Below are 20,589 nucleotides of genomic sequence, written 5' to 3'. Positions count from 1 at the left end.
AAAGGGGAGAAAAAAAAACCTAGTCCAGTCCAGCCACATATGAGACAAAGTAACAGTACAACTTCTCATCACGAGTTAGGAGGACGCAGCTCAGCAGCAGCCACAACCATCTTGAGCTCACTGCCAATGATGACCTCTCCAGACTCTCGCGTGGAGACCATCTTCAGCCTCGCCCAATGGCGCATAGAATCCTTAGGACCCTGCTCCTACCGCCGCTCGAAACCCTTCAAGCTCGGCATCTGGAATTGGTTCGTTCCTGCCAATCCATTCCATTCAATTCCCCACTCAAGATCACACCTTTGTGTCATGTCCCGGCGTTGGTGTTATAATGGACGGTTCTTGAAGAAAGTTACCGCTTTAGCCTAATCTAACGTTTTCCTCGATCTTTGTTAGTTTAACTTGTTGGTTAAACTATTGTAGCGAAAATGATCTTATTATGTTATGATTGTGATTTTGGTGATTAATGATAATATAGTCATTGAGACTAACATGTTTATCAAAAATATATGTTAGTAGGTCTCATAAATATAATACATCATAAAACCATTATAGCCAGGACACAAGGAGTTGAACCAAGATTTCCAAATGGATAGGATAGGGTATTTGAGTCGAAGGAGACTGGCCAGATCGCCTTCTTGAGGCTCTCTGGGCTTATCGGGCTATTTCCTTGCAAATCGAAAGCCAACAGCTAGTACCAACCGTTGCAAACTCATCTGCTTGTAAATTCATTGCATAAACATTTGGTTTTCGTTTTTGACTTTGGTTTCTTTACAGTGGGTAACCTTTGATGAAAACGTTATTTTCCATTTAATGCCTTCTTGCCTGCCTTCAGTTCATGCCTTCAGGTATTTTCTTCTTTCTTTTATTTGTTCTCGGAACAAGAGAAAAAAGACGTAGGAACGGATAGCGCTCTTAGTTAGCTTAGGGGCGGAGGTACGAGACAAAAGGGGAGTTTCCCTCGACTAAGCCCTTTCCCCTAATCCAAAAGCCTATCTAAAGCGCATATTGATTCTTCTCTTTAAAACTTTTTCCTTCCATGACAAAATGCTAGTTGCCTTGTAACGCATACACTGGAGCGTTTGTCCCATCGACGAAGGCCAATGAGATTACTATACGCGTTTTCTGTAGAAATGATAATGGGTATCCTTATTACATTAACTAAAGCTTATTTATTTCTCTTCATTTCTATCACAATAAGATGGACTTTACCTAGGATGAGAATGGATCAGTTATTAAATCTTAGATGAAAATTTCTTTTACCCATTTCTCTGGGCAATCTCTTATTAACAACTTCTTCCCAACTAGTTCAATCTTTTTTTTTAATAAATATCTTTTTTTAGCTAATAACTAGATAACAAAATTCTTTTATTAATTTTTTGAATTTAAGCAACTAAACCCATTCTGAATTTTTGAATATTTCAATGAGACAAATTTTGAAAAATTCAGAATTCCAGTATTTTTTCTTATTCTTATTTTGTTTTTTTAATTTCTTCAGAAAGAGATAAGCCTAATGTAGAGCTGGAACTACAACGGTTACCGTGCCCAACTCATAATTGGTAAATTTGCGGGTTCAATTCCTGCTGGATGCACGCGAACGGGAACGTTCCATAAGTCTATTGGAACTGGCTCTCTATCCATAGAATCTCATCCATCATCCATACATAACGAATTGGTATGGTATATTCATACCATAACATAAGAACAATAATGTCGGTGTATTCGGAACCAGGGGTCCCTAAGTCCCGAGACCAGGCCGTCCATCCACCACATGTCACCACCCTGCAAGGTAAGAAGAAGCTAAGTCCCGGGAGAAGGTGCTCGGGGCCGCCGCCTCTGGTCCCCGAGCACCCCAGTTCCCCGATGATCCGCAGAGCCCAAATATCGGGAGAGAGTGCTCGGGGCTGCACGTGGCAGCCCCCGAAGACTCGGTTCCCCGAAGGTCTCACTCAAGTGCTCGGGAGAGAGTGCTCGGGGCTGCACGTGGCAGCCCCCGAGGACTCGGTTCCCCGAAGGTCTCACCCAAGTGCTCGGGAGAGAGTGCTCGGGGCTGCACGTGGCAGCCCCCGAGGACTCGGTTCCCCGAAGGTCCCACCGAAGTGCTCGGGAGAGAGAACGTGCAGCCCCCGAGGACTCGGTTCCCCGAAGGTCCCACCGAAGTGCTCGGGAGAGAGTGCTCGGGGCTGCACGTGGCAGCCCCCGAGGACTCGGTTCCCCGAAGGTCTCACCGAAGTGCTCGGGAGATAGTGCTTGGGGCTGCACGTGGCAGCCCCCGAGGACTCGGTTCCCCGAAGGTCCCACCGAAGTGCTCGGGAGAGAGTGCTCGGGGCTGCACGTGGCAGCCCCCGAGGACTCGGTTCCCCGAAGGTCCCACCGAAGTGCTCGGGAGATAGTGCTTGGGGCTGCACGTGGCAGCCCCCGAGGACTCGGTTCCCCGAAGGTCCCACCGAAGTGCTCGGGAGAGAGTGCTCGGGGCTGCACGTGGCAGCCCCCGAGGACTCGGTTCCCCGAAGGTCCCACCGAAGTGCTCGGGAGAGAGTGCTCGGGGCTGCACGTGGCAGCCCCCGAGGACTCGGTTCCCCGAAGGTCCCACCGAAGTGCTCGGGAGAGAGTGCTCGGGGCTGCACGTGGCAGCCCCCGAGGACTCGGTTCCCCGAAGGTCCCACCGAAGTGCTCGGGAGAGAGTGCTCGGGGCTGCACGTGGCAGTCCCCGAGGACTCGGTTCCCCGAAGGTCTCACCGAAGTCATCGGGAGAGAGTGCTCGGGGCTGTGCGTGGCGGCCCCCGAGGACCCGGTTCCCCGAAGGTTCGCGCAAGATCATTCGACGACCCGAAGGGTCCCATCGTCGGGGTGTCAGCCAGTCAAAGGCCCAATGCCACATTTAATAGGCACGCGCGGCCTGACATCCTGACATCCTGACATTCTCAGCTGCCCACGCCCCAGTGTCAGACCCTGCCATGCACTGGCAGGGGGGCGTGGGTCCATTAAATGCACGGGTCCCGTCCCGTTTCATCCGGGTGCCTCGGGATAACGTTGCCAGAATCGAAGCGCTTCGCCTGCCACCCTACCCTGGCAGAAGAACAAGACAGGGTGGGCGCACCGGGCACCTCTGAGGCTGCCCGGTGGGCCCCCTTTATGGCGCCCGAGGGCTTTCACAGTGGCGGGTGGTCGGATGCGCGCCGCATTTCTCCACCGCCCCTGTCACTTCGCCAAGACGAAATGATGACGCCTTTCTCCGTGGCACCTTGGCATTCGCATCCCCTCTTTCCCATTCAGGATATGTCGAGGTCGGCGCGCCTATAAAAGGAAAGAATGAAGAACACGTAAAGGGACCGGAAGTGTGTGAAAAAGAGGATGCAGACGCTCGAACCAGCTGAAGCCAAGCTAGAACACGAGAGTCTCAAGCTCTTTGTAAACGGCTCTCCCCTTGGAACTAGATACATCCTTGAAGAATTCCCTTCAAGGATAAATATAGCGCTCACACAGGAGTAGGGTGTTACGCCTCCGTGCGGCCCGAACCTGTCTAAACCCCGGTGCACCTATTTTTCTCGCATTAGGGTGATCATCTCCCACCAGCCATCGCATTTGTTTCCGTTCCCGCTTATTTCCCAAACAAGCTTATCCAGGATCATCCCCCGGCCGAATCTCTAAAAAGGGGTCTCTCGGGATCCCTGCGACAAGAGTTCACCCTCCGACAAATAAGAACTCGAATTCTTATCGATACTGGAACACAGTAGAAGTTATGGCCACTCAGGCTGGACCAAAACAGCAAGCGGAAGGTCTCCGAAAGTCCTACATTAGCACCAAGCCATCCCCCAAGGGAGGGTATAACGGAGTGTGAGAAGTGCATTGTTGGAACTGGATTGGAACGCCAAACAGCTCTAGATTCGAGGGGAATTCATTGTTTTCTAGTGAGGATTTCAATGAATTACAATCTTATTTTCCAAATCACCATTTCAAAGTCTATATCTGTGGTTCCAGAAATGGAAGTGACAAAAGGTGAATTAGGAATTTCTCTGGTAGGAGATGATAGTCTCGAGCTTTGCTTCCTTCTTACTTTTTCGAGTAGTCTAGAGCTGCTTTAGCTTTGTGCTCTTCTTGAGCAAAGTCCGAGAATAAACTGGAAGTGCTTTTCACCTTTCCGCCCCCAACCACCACACTACACGTATAGACGCGAACCCCCCCTCCTTACCGTATGTGCGGGAATGGTTGATCTTGGAATTTCATCGAGTCACGCGCGCTCCTGAAAAGGCCGCTTGTAAAGCTTTTTCGTCGAGTGCGCGGAACGGCGTAAAGAGGGAACTAGTAGCTGGGTGACGTGGAAGACATGAAAGGATAATTTGAAAGCCATATTTCGACCCGGACGCTTTTGGGATGCTTCTACACGACATAGAACGGAACTGCAATTGGCTCGGCTTGCTTCCCATTGTCATTGCCATTGTAGCACGTGTGTGGCCCAGCCCATAAGGGCCCGGCCCTACTCCCCAACCTAGAGTAGCTAAGTGCGGAAGTAAAATCAATCCTTGTTCATACATGGGTTCTTTATAGTGCTTTCGAAACCAAGTATGAGAGATCCGGTTGCTGAAGAAAACAAACCTGGTAGCATCATCACTCATACCAACTCCAAGTCGAAGGCTCGAGTATAGATTTGTTGTCATTTTAGGAAAGGAAAGTTCGGGATTAGGAGAATTGACCTCACCGGAATGTTCGGTACATAAGAGTTTACACTCACCTGAGCATTATGCACAAAGGCTGATAGCCTCATCGGATAGTTCGGTGTTCTATATGTTAAACTCATCGGAGTATTCCTGATAAAGGGGAGAAGGCTAGAGACCTCATCGGATAGTCTGATGATCTGCACAGGGTAACACCAGAGCATTTCTTGCAGAGAAGAATGCAAGTGAAAAGACTGAATATCAACCCAACAGAAGATCCAGTGCTTGATTTATACTCACCGAATTATAGCACCAGAGCATTCCTTGTAGATGCGACTGTAAATGTTGAAAAATAAAGAACAACCCACCGAAAGATCCGGTGCTCTGAAGATTAATGCACCAGAACATTTTACTCAGAGAAAAAGTGGTGCAGTCTGACTCAAGATAACTCACCGAAATGTTCGGTATTGGATTTGAATGCACATCGGAATGTCCAGTGTTCACAAAGGCTTTGAGTGGAATTCTAATAGCTATTTTCTGAGTTTATACTCACCGGATAATCCGGTGTTAGTACTACTGTTCTCACCGGATCATCCGATGTTAACATCTGTTCTGAGTCATTGTGAAAACGTCTACTTGTAGGTTTGAGGCTATAAATATCCATTCACTCAGTCATTTGATGCGTGACATGATGCTGGAGTCTAGAGTAAGCTCATACGCACTTGAGAAAACATCTAAGCCACCAAAATGCTTAAAGTGATCATCTACGGTGATTAAACACAAGATTAAAAAGTGTTTAGTGCTTATAGGCCTAGAATGAGTTGTAGCTAGGTGCTGTAGCTTAAGGAAAGGATCAAGCTGACTCACCGACATCTTGGGTTTTAGTGGCTCAAGCTTGTTGACTCTCTGACTTGGTGTGTAGCGACGACAAGACACGTGTATGAAGACACAAAGACTCTTGCTTTAGTGGCTCAAGCTCTGAAGTGATCACGGCGATAAAAGATCAAAAGAGAGGCTTGTGGTGAGGCCTTGTCTTGGTGGCTTAATAGCTTATCCAAGTTGAGACCTTGGCTTTATGATTTGATGACTCAATAGCTATGACCGTGTGCCGACCGAGAGCATATCTTTCGTGGAGCTTTAACGTGGACTAGTGATGGCATTCTTGTCATTGATATCAAAGGATAAAAATCTCTTGTGTCGAGTTTGTCTCCCTATCTTATTTACGTTTTCGTATTTACATACTTGCAGCTTCTATTGTTAGAGGATGTTGCAATCCTCTTAAACGGTAGAGTAGACACACTATATGAACTTAGAGCACATTTAGAAGAAATTAAAAAAGATTTACCATGTGAAGTTTTTTTTAAGCTAAAAAGTTTCTAAGTATCCTAATTCACCTCAGTTTTAAAACGTCACCGTTCCTCACACCTATCATGCTGGATGATAAACAATGATTATGAACTATCATTAGTAGTTAAATTAGTTGTTTTACTTAATTGTAATCCGGACGGGAGTATATAACCACCGTTGTGTAGGGAATCATCGTACCTTTTTGCTGTTTGCAAACTTGAACTCGATCTGAGAGCAATACAACTTTCGTTATCCAATTGCGTCGGTGCGTATTCTTCTAGTTTCCCCCAAATTCACTCACTGATCGCCTCGATTTCACATCAAATTAGGTCGCGAGTATGAAACTTTGCCCAAACAGGAATCCGATTCGATTTCGATTCCCGAAATTTCAGCGCGATTTCGATCTTGTTGACTGCGAACGAGTTCATGCCGGACTGACTAATTAAACCAATAGGTACATGTCGGTGGACAAGAGGCGGTCCATGTACTACATACGGCTGTTCCCGGAGCCGGGCCGCCTGTCCAGAGAGCAGACGCCTCTCGCACGCTTCGTCTTCCGCGTCTCCTCTGCAGGCCCCAATCGCCGCACCTGCGTCTCCCCTGGTAGGTAGTATGGCGTTCTTGTATCGGTTCCTTCTGAAATGGGACAAAGGTCCTCTTGGACCCTTGGCTTTTCAGCCAATATTTTATCCTTCTCAGTCCAGGGAGTATGATCCTGAACAGGCAACTGCACTGCCCATATCGGTATGCCCAGTGTCTAATCAGAATATGCTACCGTTGAAATGACTGGTTAATTTTCTTTTGATTATATAGGACCTTGGAATTTGGATGGTGTAGTACTGTGGGGGAAGTATCAACTATCTCCTCGAGCCGAAGGAACTTGCTGAGCAGAATATAATTCCAGATTGTCGGCATGACAGTTCATTTTTATCGTGTTTTTCTTCATGAAGACTTTAAATAGTTAGATATCCCTGTTGCCATAACCGATAGAAGATTTTAGTACTAGTTTTTACTGGATGTGGAAATGCGCTGTCATCAAACATGAATGAAGTAAAAATTGTGCAATAATATTGCTTTAGTAGAAGTTGGCTGCATGTTCTTTGTTAGACACCCCTGAGCATTACTATTTCGTTTTGTTGTCATAATGTTGATTCTGTTTCATTACAGTTCATGAGAAGCTGCTTCGAAGTAGTGAAGACTTTGCATGGGGACTCGATGCGGTGTTTTACGGCCGATTTGCTATCGATGTCGAGTTTCTGGACCTGAGGATTGCCGGTAACAATGCAAGTATTGCTTTCTTTTCCTATGAACCTCATGCTTTCTGTAAAGAATTTTCCCCTTATAGGCTACAGGTGCGCCTTAGGACTTATTGTATTTACCCATACACTTACTTGTAGTCCAAAATTTTGCAGGTTGCTAGACTGTATGTAAATAATATTCCTATTCTAACATGTTTTTCAATATGTCACAGACTACTGAGGGTACGGTGCAGAACGTCGCAAGCAACAGCACTCTCCGCTGCCTTTCTCGCATGCTCGCGAGTCGATCCATACTGGTGTCACGATAAACACCGCTGGTGGTGTCCTCTCTCTCTGCATGCTTTCCTCTGTGTTTGAGCGAATGTTCCTGCATGACCTCAAGGAGAAGAAATCCTCGATGATGGACATAGAGGGCAGGCATGTCTCTTGAAGCCTGCTCAGCCCTTGTTGGCTTCATCAACGGGACCATAAGGCAAACAAATCCAACATCAGAGACTGCTGTGAGGAGAGCCTCTTGGGGGATATCAGTTCAGGCAACGTTCTGGAGCGGCTTCACATTGCGTGGCTGTATCAGATGCTCTTTGGAACAAATGCAAACCTCCCGGAAGTGCAGGCGTCCCGTCTGGAAAATAAATTTCTTGTTGTGATTTATTTAAGACAGTGCAAATTCTTATACGAGTAGCAAATAAAAAGGCAAGAAACAAAAGTCAGACAGAGTTTAATTAATTTGAAGGACAAGAGAAACCTCAAAAAATATATCTTGCAAGATAAGGATAGATTGATATAGGAATAAACAAATGGAGGAAATAAAGGAGGCGATGGAAAAGGAGGGGTGCATCGGTTTGGTTTGGTTTGGTTTCTGTTGCATGCATGCATGCATGCATGCAGGCGGGCAGGCGGCAGGCCATCATCAATTCATCATCATCATCTCCTTCCGACCTTCCCTTGCCATCGTCGCGTCGTCTTCCATTCCATCTACTGCTGCTACTACCACGACTCCAGCAAACCCCAAATGGCGCAGCCGCCAGCCGCCGATGACGCCTCCATCGTCGACCGCGACGTCTGGCTCGCCTGCGCCGTCCCGCTCTCCCGCCTCCCCGCCCTCGCCTCCCAGATCTACTACTTCCCCCACGGCCACGCCGAGCAGTGCCCCGCGCATCTCCCGGCCCTGCTTCCCGGGCCCCACCTCTTCCCCTGCACCGTCACCGCCATCCGCTTCGGCGCCGACGCCAAGACCAACGAGGTCTTCGCCGCCATCTCCCTCCACCCGGGCCCCCACCGCGGGCCCCCCGCCGACCCCAACGGACCCCAGCTCGACCACCAACTCACCTACTTCGCCAAGCAGCTCACGCAGAGCGACGCCAACAACGGCGGCGGCTTCTCCGTGCCCCGCTACTGCGCCGACGCCATCTTCCCCAGCCTCGACTTCGACGCCGACCCGCCCGTGCAGAACCTCATCATGCGGGACCCCAAAGGCAAGGCCTGGCAGTTCCGCCACATCTACCGCGGCACGCCGCGCCGCCACCTGCTCACCACCGGATGGAGCAAGTTCGTCAACGCCAAGCTGCTCGTCGCGGGAGACAGCGTCGTCTTCATGCGCCGCCCCAACGGCGACCTCATCATCGGACTGCGCCGCGTTCCCAGGTTCCCCGTCTCAGCCTCACTCGGAGGCGCCTCAGCGGCCCAGGCCCAGGCGCCGCGCAACGCGCGCGCGCGGGTGCCGCCCGAGGACGTCATGGAGGCGGCGCGGCTCGCCGCGGAGGGTAGCCCGTTCACGGTCACCTACTTCCCGCGCCAGGGCGCCGGGGAGTTCGTCGTGCCGCGCAAGGAGGTGGAGGACGCGCTGGCCACCAGCTGGGAGCCCGGGATGCAGGTGCGCATGCAGGTCATGGAGGCCGAGGACGCGCGACGCACCGACTGGGCCAACGGCACCGTCAAGGCCCTTCGCCCATCCATCTGGCGCGCGCTTGAGGTCGATCTCCATCCCTTCCGTTCCTCTGCTTCCATGCCTCTTGCTAATCTCTCTCTCTCTCTCTCTCTCTCTGTGCTGACTGGAAGCGCCGATAGATTGCTTCACCACGTACGTACTGCTATCGCCATGCCCATGCGTCCACCTCGCTTAATTAGTGTGCCCTTGTTTAATTAGGAGGTTATTATTACAACAATCTTGACTAATAACTTTCAAGTCACTCCTACTTTATGCCTAAAAACTTGTTGTATGATGCGTACGTAGTTCTGTTGTTTTCGATCGGTCCATCGATCCATCCATCCATCCATGGATCGGTTGATTATTCAATGTCGTCGTCTTATTATAATGTGGGGCTGCTGGCTGTTGTTCTGTTCGGATGGCTTCACATGTCTATTTCGGCTGTACAATAGGACTGCCTCTGGCTGCTTCTGATGATTATTCAGATGAATCTCGTCATGTTGCCTGTGCCACTTCCAATTTGTCTTGGAATTCTGATTTCTGAGTGAATCCTGACCCCCCTTTTTTTTTGACAGAAGAAATCATTCAGTTTTTGTCATGTGTTTTTATGTTGTTGCTTCCATCTGTTCATTGAATTCTCAGCGGTAAATATTCCAACTGATTTGGTATATCTTTTGTTGCAATAGTTCTTTCTTTATATTAGTAGGGTAAGGTTATTTGGTTCTCCATTCGAGCGAAGCAGTTGCTCTTCTTTGTTTCCATGATAGCTGATTGCCTATTCTTACTCGACTTTACGAAATTATTACTACTGGATGTATTTGCAGATTGGCTGGGATGACTCCACGCCGTCTTCATCTGCCAAGAGCAGATATGTAAATGTTTGGCAAGTCCAATTTGTTGGACACCCTCCTCTTCTGAAGAGACTAAGGATTTCTAACACAATTGGAGATGACCCCATGGGTGCTCCACGGATCGGACCGGAAAGCCGGGAGATGGCGATACTACTGGGCGCACCAATTCCTGCTGGCATGCAGGGAGCCAGGCATAACGGCCCTACTGATGTACCCTCTTCATCCTCTGGAATGATCACAACTCAGCAACTATTCCCCATGGATCCTCAGATGCCACAGAGTCTAAGTGGTGGCTCCTCTGAGATTTTGGATCCTGAAATTGGTTCTCCTCCCAACAACTCAGTAAACATGCCTCCATCTAACCTTCCTGTTGAAACGAAGAGCATACAACTTTTTGGCACCACAATCACACCCCATGTTGCGCAAAGTGCTACCGGTGGTGCTTCTGAAGAAGTGAATGAAGTTCCTAATGGTGTGGTTGATGAAAATGTTGAGGAAGATATTTAAACCTTGCAGCTGTACTTGAAGGTACGATCTAGTTAACACCACTTGGTTATATTTGCAATGAAAAATGCTGAAAGAGTCTTAGATAAACTTGGGGATCCTGTTGTGAGTCAACAAGATGACGCTTATTGGACCAAGTGCAGGTCGCCTTTACTTAAAACCAGCCACCTAGGACAACTCGAGCATCGGTGGTGATCTGAATCAGCCAATAGAGCAGTGTGCTTTGTTTTTAAGTTGTAATTAGCTTGCCTTTGCTGCAATTCGTGCAGTTTGTGATTAATTAACGGTTAAGTCTGTATGATATCATACTACAGGCCCGTAGCTCTCCCAAATGTTGCTTTATTGGCTTCTCACTCGGATGCTATTATCGACCTTTAAGTATCAACCAAAAATTGTGTCATGGGCTCTTGGTTACTGATTTTTGTTTGCAATGGTTTGCAGATGGTTGGATCAGACTGGGACTGTTACTACCGCGTGCGTCTGCCTTTCTACTGCAGGATCCTACTATCAAGTGTCTCGTTTTATGTCACAGCGTTTCAATGCAATTTAGTTCAACCTCTCGGACATCTTATGGATTTCGTGTCTTTTCTGATGCATGCAGTTTATCTGTAACTTTAGTAGGCTGGATGGTTAACGCATGCCCTGCTAGTTCAACCTCTGGCTGGAGAAGAGAAACATGGGTTTAGTTGAACCCTTGCTACTTGTTACTGAGAGGAGCACTCGTCTGTTCCATTTAGTTTTTCTTTTTCCACCTGCGCATGCGTAGTTTTTTAGTTCTCTCTTCCTCGTGGAACTCTATTGTTTTAGTACCAGTCATTTATCCTTTAACCGTGATATATATATATATATATATATATATAGACACACACACATACACACACGACGAGTCTATTATGTGTCTTAGCCGTAATGTAATTTACTGTTACGTCATTCTCTAGTTATAACTAAAAAATTGTTAATTAAGATTAAGAAAATTATCAATTACGATCATATCAATACTGACTTATAAATAGTTACGATCACAACTATACTAACACATCGTGTGGATACTTACGATCTCAACTATATTACCATATCTGTCAGTTACAACTAAAAAAATAATCAGTTACGATAATACAGATAGTTAAGTTAGGTGCGCGCGCAACGCACCACCCATCTCACCAAAGTAGAAAGAGGAGCGTGTAATTTGTGCACAAGAAATCAAGAAATGTATCGCACGACTATCAATTAAGGGCACGCCATGAGTTGTCCAGCAGGTTAATTTATTTTGCTTGTGTATGTAGGAGTATTTCAAGAAGGAATATATATTGCAAAATTAAGGTTCCTTTTGATTTCAGCGAAACATGGCATTGCCTCAATTCAACTCAATTATTCAACATGCTTTCTTCCCTTGTGAAAAGAAAGGAAGAAAGGTGCAGTCCATCTTGAATTGCATGGTGGCAGATTTCATCGGAAATGGTCTTTTTTTAGTTTCCCTTTTTCCTTGAAAGGAGGTATAGCTAGTTAGACATCTTTCTGACTTTAACAAAGCAAGTATTGCTGCTGTTGTGGTACGTTGTGGTCCAATTTCTCTCATCTCATTACAAGTAGAAGGAAAGGCCAAAAGCAGCCGACATGTGTACTCGTACTATCCATCTGCGACTGTCTCTCCAGTTAGTACTCTATCCACCCTTGTCCAAAGATTACTTGTCACTTCCTTTCAATCACGGCTGACTGAAATAGAGATCGTTAGTTGCAGACATGTCCCTAACTCCCTGCTTGAGGCGCACCAAACAATTAAACATCCCAGCACTGTCCATCACGCAAATGCAGATCCCTCTCCTAGCTTTACCGGCCAGGCAACTCGAGTTCACCAGAATTACATCCCAATTTTAATCAATTTTTTGATGGACTGAATCTGACCTTAACTATAACCTCAATGGCAAAGAACAACTTGAGTATTCAGTTTGAGCACACGCAATATATATAACGCACCATGGCTAGCTTGTTCCTTTTTACAGGAGATTCAGAGTAACGGTTGTTATATTCATGAATCGCTACTAGTCTACCATACAACAAGTGCTTCTTGTATTTTTCTTTTCCTGGTCAGACCCGGCCCGCATGAACAAGCTAAGATAGATGGACCTCGAGAATCATATGGATGGGCTCTGTGATGACCTTCTTACGCTTTGCTAGTATACACTATGTATATCGATCGAGACATGGTGATTTATATATATCTGTCACCGCTAGCTATGCTGTGCACAAACGAAACAAAACAAAGCAAAACAAATTAAAAGCACTCACGTGTGTTGCTGTTGTGTACAGTACTCGAGACTCAGCTCAAGCACATGGATCGATGAAAAGACATGAGTCCACTACGCTACCATGCCCGCTCGGCGTGCCGCCTCCGGGTCAGGTTCCGGATCCAGCTCCTTCCCCTCCCCTTGGACCGCTCCGCAGCCGCTTTCTTGCCGTCCGCGGACCTCTTCCACCTTGCCAGCTGCAGTAGCCGACCCACCACCTGCTTCCGCCACCGCGTCACGCCGCCCCGCTTCACGTGCTCCGCCACCACCACCGTCGTCGAGGACGACGACGACCTCACCGCCTTGCCTGTCGACAGGGGCTCCACAGGCTTTGTGGCGGCCTTGTTGCTATCCCACGTCGCCTCGCCGTTGTCCTCGAACTTGATCGAGATGAAGGAATCTTTTTTTTTTTTTTTGGTCGGTTGGTTTTGCCAAGCAAAGAACAACAATTAAGCACCCAAATGTATATGGAGTACTACAACGAACGAGATCAATGGACAAGGCAGGGGTGGTGCCATGAATTGAATGCATGCCGTGCGTGTGTACGTACCATCGAGGCTTGCGACGGAGGTGTGGTCGGAGAAGACTTGGGGGCGGTGATGGCGGGAGTCGAGGCGCTGCAGGAAGGATGATCCGAGCGCGAAGACCTTGGGGAGGGACATGCTGGTGGTCCTTGGGCGGAGGCGGCTTCTCCCCCTGTAGGTGTAGGGGTGCGCCGAGCCCGAGGAAGCGTTGGCGTCAGTGTTGTTGTCGTTGGCGAGGAGGAGGAGGAGGCGGTCCTTGAGGCAGTGGGCGCAGATGCCGACGACGAGCTCCCTGGGGTGGAAGCAGCAGTAGGGGCCGTACGCCTTGTTCATGGCTCTCGATCGATGTGTTCCTCGATCCACCAGTAGCTAGCTGGTCTAGCTGGACTTGATTGGATTGGGGAGGAGGGATCGATAAAGGAAGGAAGCTTCACTTTTCCATTCCTTTCAATCAGAGAAGAAGAGCGAGAGCGAGAGCGTGTGGGATCAGATCAGCGGTGCCAAATTTTCGCTGAAGCTTTTCTTTACTACGAGGTGCCCACTAATTGGACTCAGGTAGGCATGCATATATCTTCACTGCAAGAAAGCACACCCCCCTTGCTACGCCTTCAAAGTTACATGAGTGCCGCTAGATCGCCCAAAGATTTTTATACCATTGGGCATGTAAATTTAGAATGATAGTAATAGTTGAATAATGGGATCGAGATGCGCGATGGGATTGGTCGGGTGGACTCGTCCGGTCGGGTGGTCCAACTTTGATGTAGAAAAGGACTAGCTAGCGAACACGCAGCTACCAACATACATATTGATTGATTGACTGATTAAATTCCTAATCCGTTCCGCAAGTAGGATGGAGTAACCACCTGCATGCATGCCATCGCCACCTATATATCCGGGGTATTTAATTTTTTCTTATTTTTACAGGGAGTAACAACAAACATTCAGTGACTCAGGTGGCTTTACATATCAGTGAGAAATTGAATTAGTTTTTTTAAATAGCTTTTTTTTTTAAATTGTTGAATGGTGCATTGTAACGAAACTTACAAATTAATTATGCAACATAGGGTTGAAATTACTATAATCAAATGAATATTTGTGGTGAATTTGCTACAATTTTAGGAAGTCAATTTGAACCTTTAAAAATTCAATGAAAGTTGAAAAACTGTCCATTTTGAATATTTTTTTTTTTCAAATCTGGCTCCTGCTTTTTTGCGTGCAACTTTTCAAAATGGGTTCCTGTGAGTTATGTTGTTACACAAAAATTGGTTTGAGCTGTAGACATCTTTTAGATCATCAAATAGAATTACAAAATAAAATGGGAAAATAAACACACGTGCACACATAGCTAGCTAGCTTCCGATGTTCCTCAGAATGCTATCGTCGGATGGCAAATGGGGAGGCGACTGCCAAATTTTCCGAGCAAACAGAGAGCGATGGCGAGCCTACATGGATGGCCAACCGTTTGGCGAGCATGTTGGATCCGCTTTTTTTTAGCCTTTTAGCTAGATTTACTGATGGCGAGCCGGTTATCGATGCTGCTGGAGATGCTCTTATAGGCTCCCATCCCTAAAGGACAAATCTGAGACACCAATATTCCGGTGTATAAACCCTCTGAATTCTAAAGCACTCAAATGAGATTTAGCAATTCTCTTAATTCCCCAACGTAGCACAACAAAAAGCAAGCTTTGGAAACTTTGATACGTTACACACTACAAAGGATGGCTACCAAGGTTCATGTGATTATTTCTGTATTTTTTTTCATTGTCTTCTTTTCTTGTCTCGAAAGATAACCTAGCTATATATCGCAACTGAATTAAGGTAGGGATGGAAGGACATGGACCAACACACACTCGAGATCATATGCCAACCACAAAGTGCTTGTTCAAGGCATGCATGAGGAAAAGGCATGTAAATTTTGCAAAACTACAGTACAATCATCAAAACGATCATAAAACTATATTTCTCTTTTCTATTTCATAAAACCACACTTACTTTACATCAATTTATCATAAAATTACACTTTTGGGTTAACTCACAAAACTACAAATTTTTCTTCCTATTTCATACAACCACATTTATTTTACATCACTTTATTACAAAACTACACTTCTATTACTGTGAATAAATCTGACAAGATAGACCAACACATTATACTTACAGGCTTCAGTTCTCACCGTTTGCTGACGTGACCGACTACGTTATATCACAATTGCTTGCAAAGTTAGCAGATTTACGTGGCCTTTGACCTTCTTCTCTTAGAAGCTATATACCGATGTAACGTCATATCATAATTATTTTGTGATAAAGTGATGTAAAATAAGTGTAGTTTTATAAAATAGAAGAAGAAAAATGTAGTTTTGTGAGAGTTAAACTAAAAAAAGTGTAATTTTATGATAAAGTGATGTAAAGTAAATGTGTTTTTGTAAAATAGAAAGAAAAAAAGAATTTTGTGATAGTTTTGACGATGGTACTGTGGTTTGCGAAATTTACTAGTAAAAGGTGGATGGACGAGCCGATGATGGATGCAACAACAGTGCAACATGCACCCACATGGGCTGTGGGGTGTCCAGTACGTTCCTTGGGCGCCTGCATGCATTGCATGAATGTTCCCACAGGCCGGCCTCAGCAGTACGCACGAATGCATGCATGCACCTACGCACTTGCCTTGGACTGGGGCCATTGCATAACACTTACCGAGGGATCTTCGATTCGATCCTCACTGGAGAAGCGCAATGCAGGGTCAAACAAACCAAGCACATCTCGGCATGCAGTGGACCGACAGTCAGAAATACCGTCCAGTCCATCAGGTCCACTCACAGCAGCGCAGCGCTTCCAGTCCAATCCAGACAGCAGCACTACTGATTCCGTATCCAACTGCACTGCCTTCCATTCCCTGGAGGTACACCTCATTTGTCACAACAACAACTGAAATCAGCCGACGTCTCTCGACAATAATTCAGCAGACAATGTGAACCTTCTGCGCTTCATCACAGACTAGCTACTAAACGACTAAAACCCGCATACCATTTCCAGTTTGAAAAAACTGCCAGCTATTCAGCTACTAGGCACAACGCCCGCGTGGCATCTGTATTGATACCACCTCGTTTCAGGGTCCCAAGTGTCACTATACCAGCATGCGAATGCGACCTCTAGGCTAGGAATCTAAAAATAAATAGTACTACAGCACAACATACACAAAAAATGACCAATCAACTACAGCAATCGGTCTGATGCAGGCTTCCCATGGTCCAGGATAACAGTAAGCTGACGCAGAATGTAGGAGCTGAGTGCACAAACAACATGGCTCATAAGGATCTCCCGAGCTCAGAGGATGCCAGGTCCCAGACATTGATAACTTCTGAGGAAACACGCACATAAAAATAAAGAGGGAATAAGTTGAGTGGTGATGATCACAGAAAAAAAAAACAGGAGAAAATATAGTTCTAACAACCCAACAGTTGTCGCAAAGCAAAACTGTAAAACTCACTCTCAAGTCAAGGAAAGAACAGGTTCAGTAAATAATTCAGGGGAGAAGAGAAATCCCTGTCCCACTACTGCATAATTCAGGGCATCATCATCATTGGGAATACCTTGGAGAAATGGAAAATCTGGTTTCAGGATCACAAGATAAAGAGAGATTATGATGACAACAGATTAATGCAATGTTACTGACTGTAACTAATGGAGAATAGACTCAGAAAATGCAAGTTGTAACAAATGGCTTCAGAGCTTGGACATGAATTAATTCCCCAATGAGCATATGAAGATCTCACTGATGAGAAGTCAACTCCTAGAATTAGTCGGTAAGTGAACCTGGACAATTTACTTGTCAATCATGATGCTTTAATTGATGCAAGAAGGACATATATCAAAATAGCCATCCTACCTCTGCATTCACAGCACCCTTTCCAGTACACATATTTCCAAAATTGGTGTAACAGCTGAAGAAGAAGCTGCTTGTATGTCAGTTTTGTCAGGAAAACTTGAGGTCTGCTGGTCTTGAGAACTCGTATGTTCTTGGAGAACACTATCCATATATTTATTTAAGATGTCACTTCTGTATAGTGAACATGTTCAAGTGTGAAGGATTTTCCTCTGCCCCGGGTGCCCCCTTGAGACTACGAGAAAAAAGAATCTAAAAAAAGCTTACTTGGATTCTATAAACTCCCTGGTATCAGACTGCTCTTCATAATCATCTTCCAGATTAATTACAGGAATCATTCGCCTATTGCCCATACTGTGAACTCTGGCTTGTTGATCCGCAGCTTGATCCAAAAGCATTTGCTCATTCTTCAAATAGCAACTATCTGCTGCCTGTTTGTTTACACCATTGTTTAGAAGCATTTGCTCACTGTTCAGATCGTGGCTATCCACATCATGCACACCCATAAGTAAAAGCGTGGGCTCTGGCTCCATCCGGTGATTATCATCTTGACGTTCATCCGCACCATGACTTAGCAGCAACTGTTCATCGTTCACATGGTGGCTGTCCAAAACTTTCACAGGAGTGCCCTGATTTATAAGCATTTGCTTGTTCTCCGTCTGGTGACTATCATGTTCTTGTTCATCTGCATTTTGCTGTAGAAGCATTTGCTCGTTGCTCAGATGGCAATCATCCAAATCACGCACAGCGATGCCATGATTTAGAAGTATATTCTCATTGTTCAACAGGTGATTATCATGTGCATGTTCATCAACCTCATTATCCAGATCATATTTGTTCAAATCATGCCCATCCTCTAACAGGTGATTATCCCCTGCCTGCTCATATTGACCTTGAATATCTGAAGCATCATACTGTGCATGTTTATCAGCCACATTGTTCAGATCATGATTGCTGAAATTATGCCTGTCCTCCAACAGGCGATCATGCTCATCTTGACCTTGAATTCCTGAACTACCACAGTTTGTTTGTTGGTTCATCTGACCAACTAAATCAGGCACAGAATCATAAACATGATCTGCAGGAGAATCGCCAGAAATCTTGGACATTTCACATCCCTGTTGAGTTTCAACGACGTTGAGGTCAAAAATTCTGTACCAAGCTGGCAGCTCTGGTTGATCTCTGTTAAGATCACCAACGCCAGTCTCAACTTCACTCTGTGGAGCCTCCATTTCATCCCTAACTTCAGAGCAACCATTTTTCTCTGCCAATGGTTGTATCATACATGCATCCATGGGTGCAATGCCAGCTTCCATTTCCTCCTCGCCATTGCTGATCTGGGGCTGCATATGCACTGTTTGCTCAACAGATTCCGATGGATGAACACCCACATCAGACAGTTGGCGCTGGGTGACATCCATTTCACCACCATCTTCATGTGCAAACTCAGCATCCTCTTCTTCAGAAATGTCTTGAGCGTGATCCACTCCAACGATCTCGTTCTCCATCTCCCCATCTTCGATAGCCATAGATTGACCGGCACTGCCATTCACCTCTGAAACCACCACCGAACTAGGTACCCTCGGCTGCCTTGGCATTTCATCAACATCACCGTAGTGCACGTCACCATCATCACCAGCGGCAGGAATAATGGCAGAGAGTGGCACCTTGGTGTGATCCAAATCACGATCTGAATCCCTCCTGCTGCCACCGTAGTAGCTCCCGGTCCTGGTCCTGCTTCTACTTCTGCTCCTGCTCCGACTTGGCCTCCTTCGATCCAATCTGCTATCACTGGAAGCCCGGCGATCGTTATGTGAATAGGACCTCGACATTGGCGGTCTCTTGGGCTCATCGTAGTCGCGAGTCCGGCGGGCACCCCGGTGCACATCACCGCCGCCGCCGGCGTCGTTGTACTTACGCCTGCCGTCAAAGCTGTGGTTCCTCCTGTCCCACCCCGACCTCCGGGCTTGCCTGTCATCATCCCCCTTGCCGTGGCCCCAGTCCCCAGCGCCGCCTCCAGTCCGCCGCCACCTCGGGTCGTCGTCGTCGTCTCGCTTCCTTTCGTAGCCGGCGGGAGAGGGTGGCTCGGGGCAGGAGCCGGTGTTGTGATTTGGGCTCTCCCTGGCCTGGAGAAGGTGCTCGGGGAGGACGCCTTGGGCGACCAAGTAGTGCGCGGCGAGGCGGCCGGCCTCGAGTAGGATGTGAGCTCGCGAACGGGGGTCGGGGAGGGGATTGTCCTCGTAGCGGCGCGGCGTCGGTGGGGGCCGCTCGGGGGTGCGCCTCTGCGGGTCGCGCGGGCGGCGGTGGTGGCGCGGCGAGTGCGGAGGCGGCGACCGACGGCGGTAGCGTCCTCCCCCCGAGGGCGGGGGCGGTGGGTCGCGACCGTGAATGCGGGACCTCGGTTGCATGGGACCCTCGGGCGGAGAAGCTTGGAGACCGTTGAGTGGTGGCGCGATCGAGCTTGGGTTCGTTCAGTGGCGTTCGTTGGGAGTCCGGCAAGGGTCAGTCAGATCCGAGGTCGGCGCGTTCGTTGGTGGTCCCCGGCGGCGAGGAGAGATGTTTGCTTGGGGAGCCGACACACACACACAGAAAAGAGGAGTGGAGTGGAGTGGAGTGCCGTACCATCGCTCCTCCAGTAGATTTGCTACAATAAATCACTGTTCCGTACTATTTATCTCCTTACAAATCACTGTTCTTGGTAACTTTACAGTCCGAAGTAAGAGATCTCCATCCATCCCTCCCTCCCCCCGTGATTTGATTTGATTTGCTTTAATTCCGTTGTGCTTCTTTTTACTCTCAGCTCAGCATCGGTTGGGACGTCACATCACACCTCTAAACAAAATATAACCTCACGAAACGTATCCAAACAAGATATAACCTCACACTTAACACACTTTTACCACCAAACACATCTATATCGAGTCTAGACTCGAACCCGAACGTTCTACCCAGAAAAAAAGAAAAAAACTAACCAACTGAGCATCTCCCCACTGCTATCTGGAGCCACGTGTTCCTGAGCTTTTCAGCTATACAAGGCCCACTGAAAAGTGAACTGAATTCGCCGAGTCTTTCATCATCTTTATGCTTGTTGGGGCTGGGCTTTGATTATGATGATGAGTTGAACGATACAATTTTGAGTTCCAAAAAGTCGTCCGATTCTAAAGATGGTACACGCCCAGATAGCAACTCAAGCTTCCAAGCCAACCCATTTTATTCTTTCTCGTAGGCAAAAAAGAAAAAGATGAGGTGCAGCCAATGATTCACTTTCGATATAGCATCTGCTTTTACAAGCAAGAGACGAATACATACTTTCTCTTCTGCCGGCCTCACTCATAGTCTTTCTTGCTAACCATCTCC

General features: G+C 47.1%; 3 protein-coding genes and 1 pseudogene across 3 annotated transcripts; 2 read left to right on the top strand and 2 right to left on the bottom strand.

Annotated features, from left to right (window-relative positions):
• Positions 1–129: 129 nt before the first annotated feature.
• LOC133889634 (BTB/POZ domain-containing protein At1g21780-like) lies at positions 130–7,940 on the top strand (annotated as a pseudogene).
• Positions 7,941–8,133: 193 nt separating this feature from the next.
• Positions 8,134–11,206, top strand: LOC133889010 (auxin response factor 13-like). Its single transcript, XM_062329437.1, has 3 exons — positions 8,134–9,230; positions 10,010–10,564; positions 10,982–11,206. The coding sequence occupies exons 1-2, from the start codon at positions 8,271–8,273 to the stop codon at positions 10,541–10,543; spliced, it is 1,494 nt and encodes a 497-aa protein (XP_062185421.1). The 5' UTR covers positions 8,134–8,270; the 3' UTR covers positions 10,544–10,564; positions 10,982–11,206.
• Positions 11,207–12,568: 1,362 nt separating this feature from the next.
• On the bottom strand, positions 12,569–13,999 carry LOC133887888 (uncharacterized). The gene is made up of 2 exons (XM_062327903.1): positions 13,376–13,999; positions 12,569–13,225 (listed from the first exon to the last, which is right to left on the bottom strand). Exons 1-2 carry the CDS (start codon positions 13,680–13,682, stop codon positions 12,903–12,905), a joined length of 630 nt encoding a protein of 209 aa, XP_062183887.1. The 5' UTR covers positions 13,683–13,999; the 3' UTR covers positions 12,569–12,902.
• A 1,474-nt stretch (positions 14,000–15,473) lies between these two features.
• Positions 15,474–20,431, bottom strand: LOC133887886 (uncharacterized). The gene is made up of 5 exons (XM_062327898.1): positions 17,500–20,431; positions 17,236–17,406; positions 17,023–17,162; positions 16,837–16,939; positions 15,474–16,707 (listed from the first exon to the last, which is right to left on the bottom strand). Exons 1-2 carry the CDS (start codon positions 19,638–19,640, stop codon positions 17,244–17,246), a joined length of 2,304 nt encoding a protein of 767 aa, XP_062183882.1. The 5' UTR covers positions 19,641–20,431; the 3' UTR covers positions 15,474–16,707; positions 16,837–16,939; positions 17,023–17,162; positions 17,236–17,243.
• Positions 20,432–20,589: the final 158 nt, after the last annotated feature.

The sequence above is a fragment of the Phragmites australis genome, chromosome 13, assembly GCF_958298935.1.
Source record: "Phragmites australis chromosome 13, lpPhrAust1.1, whole genome shotgun sequence".
Taxonomy (NCBI): domain Eukaryota; kingdom Viridiplantae; phylum Streptophyta; class Magnoliopsida; order Poales; family Poaceae; genus Phragmites; species Phragmites australis.
This window is presented reverse-complemented; position numbering and strand designations above follow the sequence as displayed.

Coding starts and splice junctions, on each gene's coding strand:
- LOC133887888 (XM_062327903.1), bottom strand. CDS start 13,682: ATGAACAAGGCGTACGGCCCCTACTGCTGCTTCCACCCCAGGGAGCTC. Junction 13,226..13,375: donor CTCCGTCGCAAGCCTCGATG/GTACGTACACAC, acceptor AAAAAAAAAAAG/ATTCCTTCATCTCGATCAAG.
- LOC133887886 (XM_062327898.1), bottom strand. CDS start 19,640: ATGCAACCGAGGTCCCGCATTCACGGTCGCGACCCACCGCCCCCGCCC. Junction 17,407..17,499: donor AGGGAGTTTATAGAATCCAA/GTAAGCTTTTTT, acceptor TTCACTATACAG/AAGTGACATCTTAAATAAAT.
- LOC133889010 (XM_062329437.1), top strand. CDS start 8,271: ATGGCGCAGCCGCCAGCCGCCGATGACGCCTCCATCGTCGACCGCGAC. Junction 9,231..10,009: donor CCATCTGGCGCGCGCTTGAG/GTCGATCTCCAT, acceptor ATGTATTTGCAG/ATTGGCTGGGATGACTCCAC.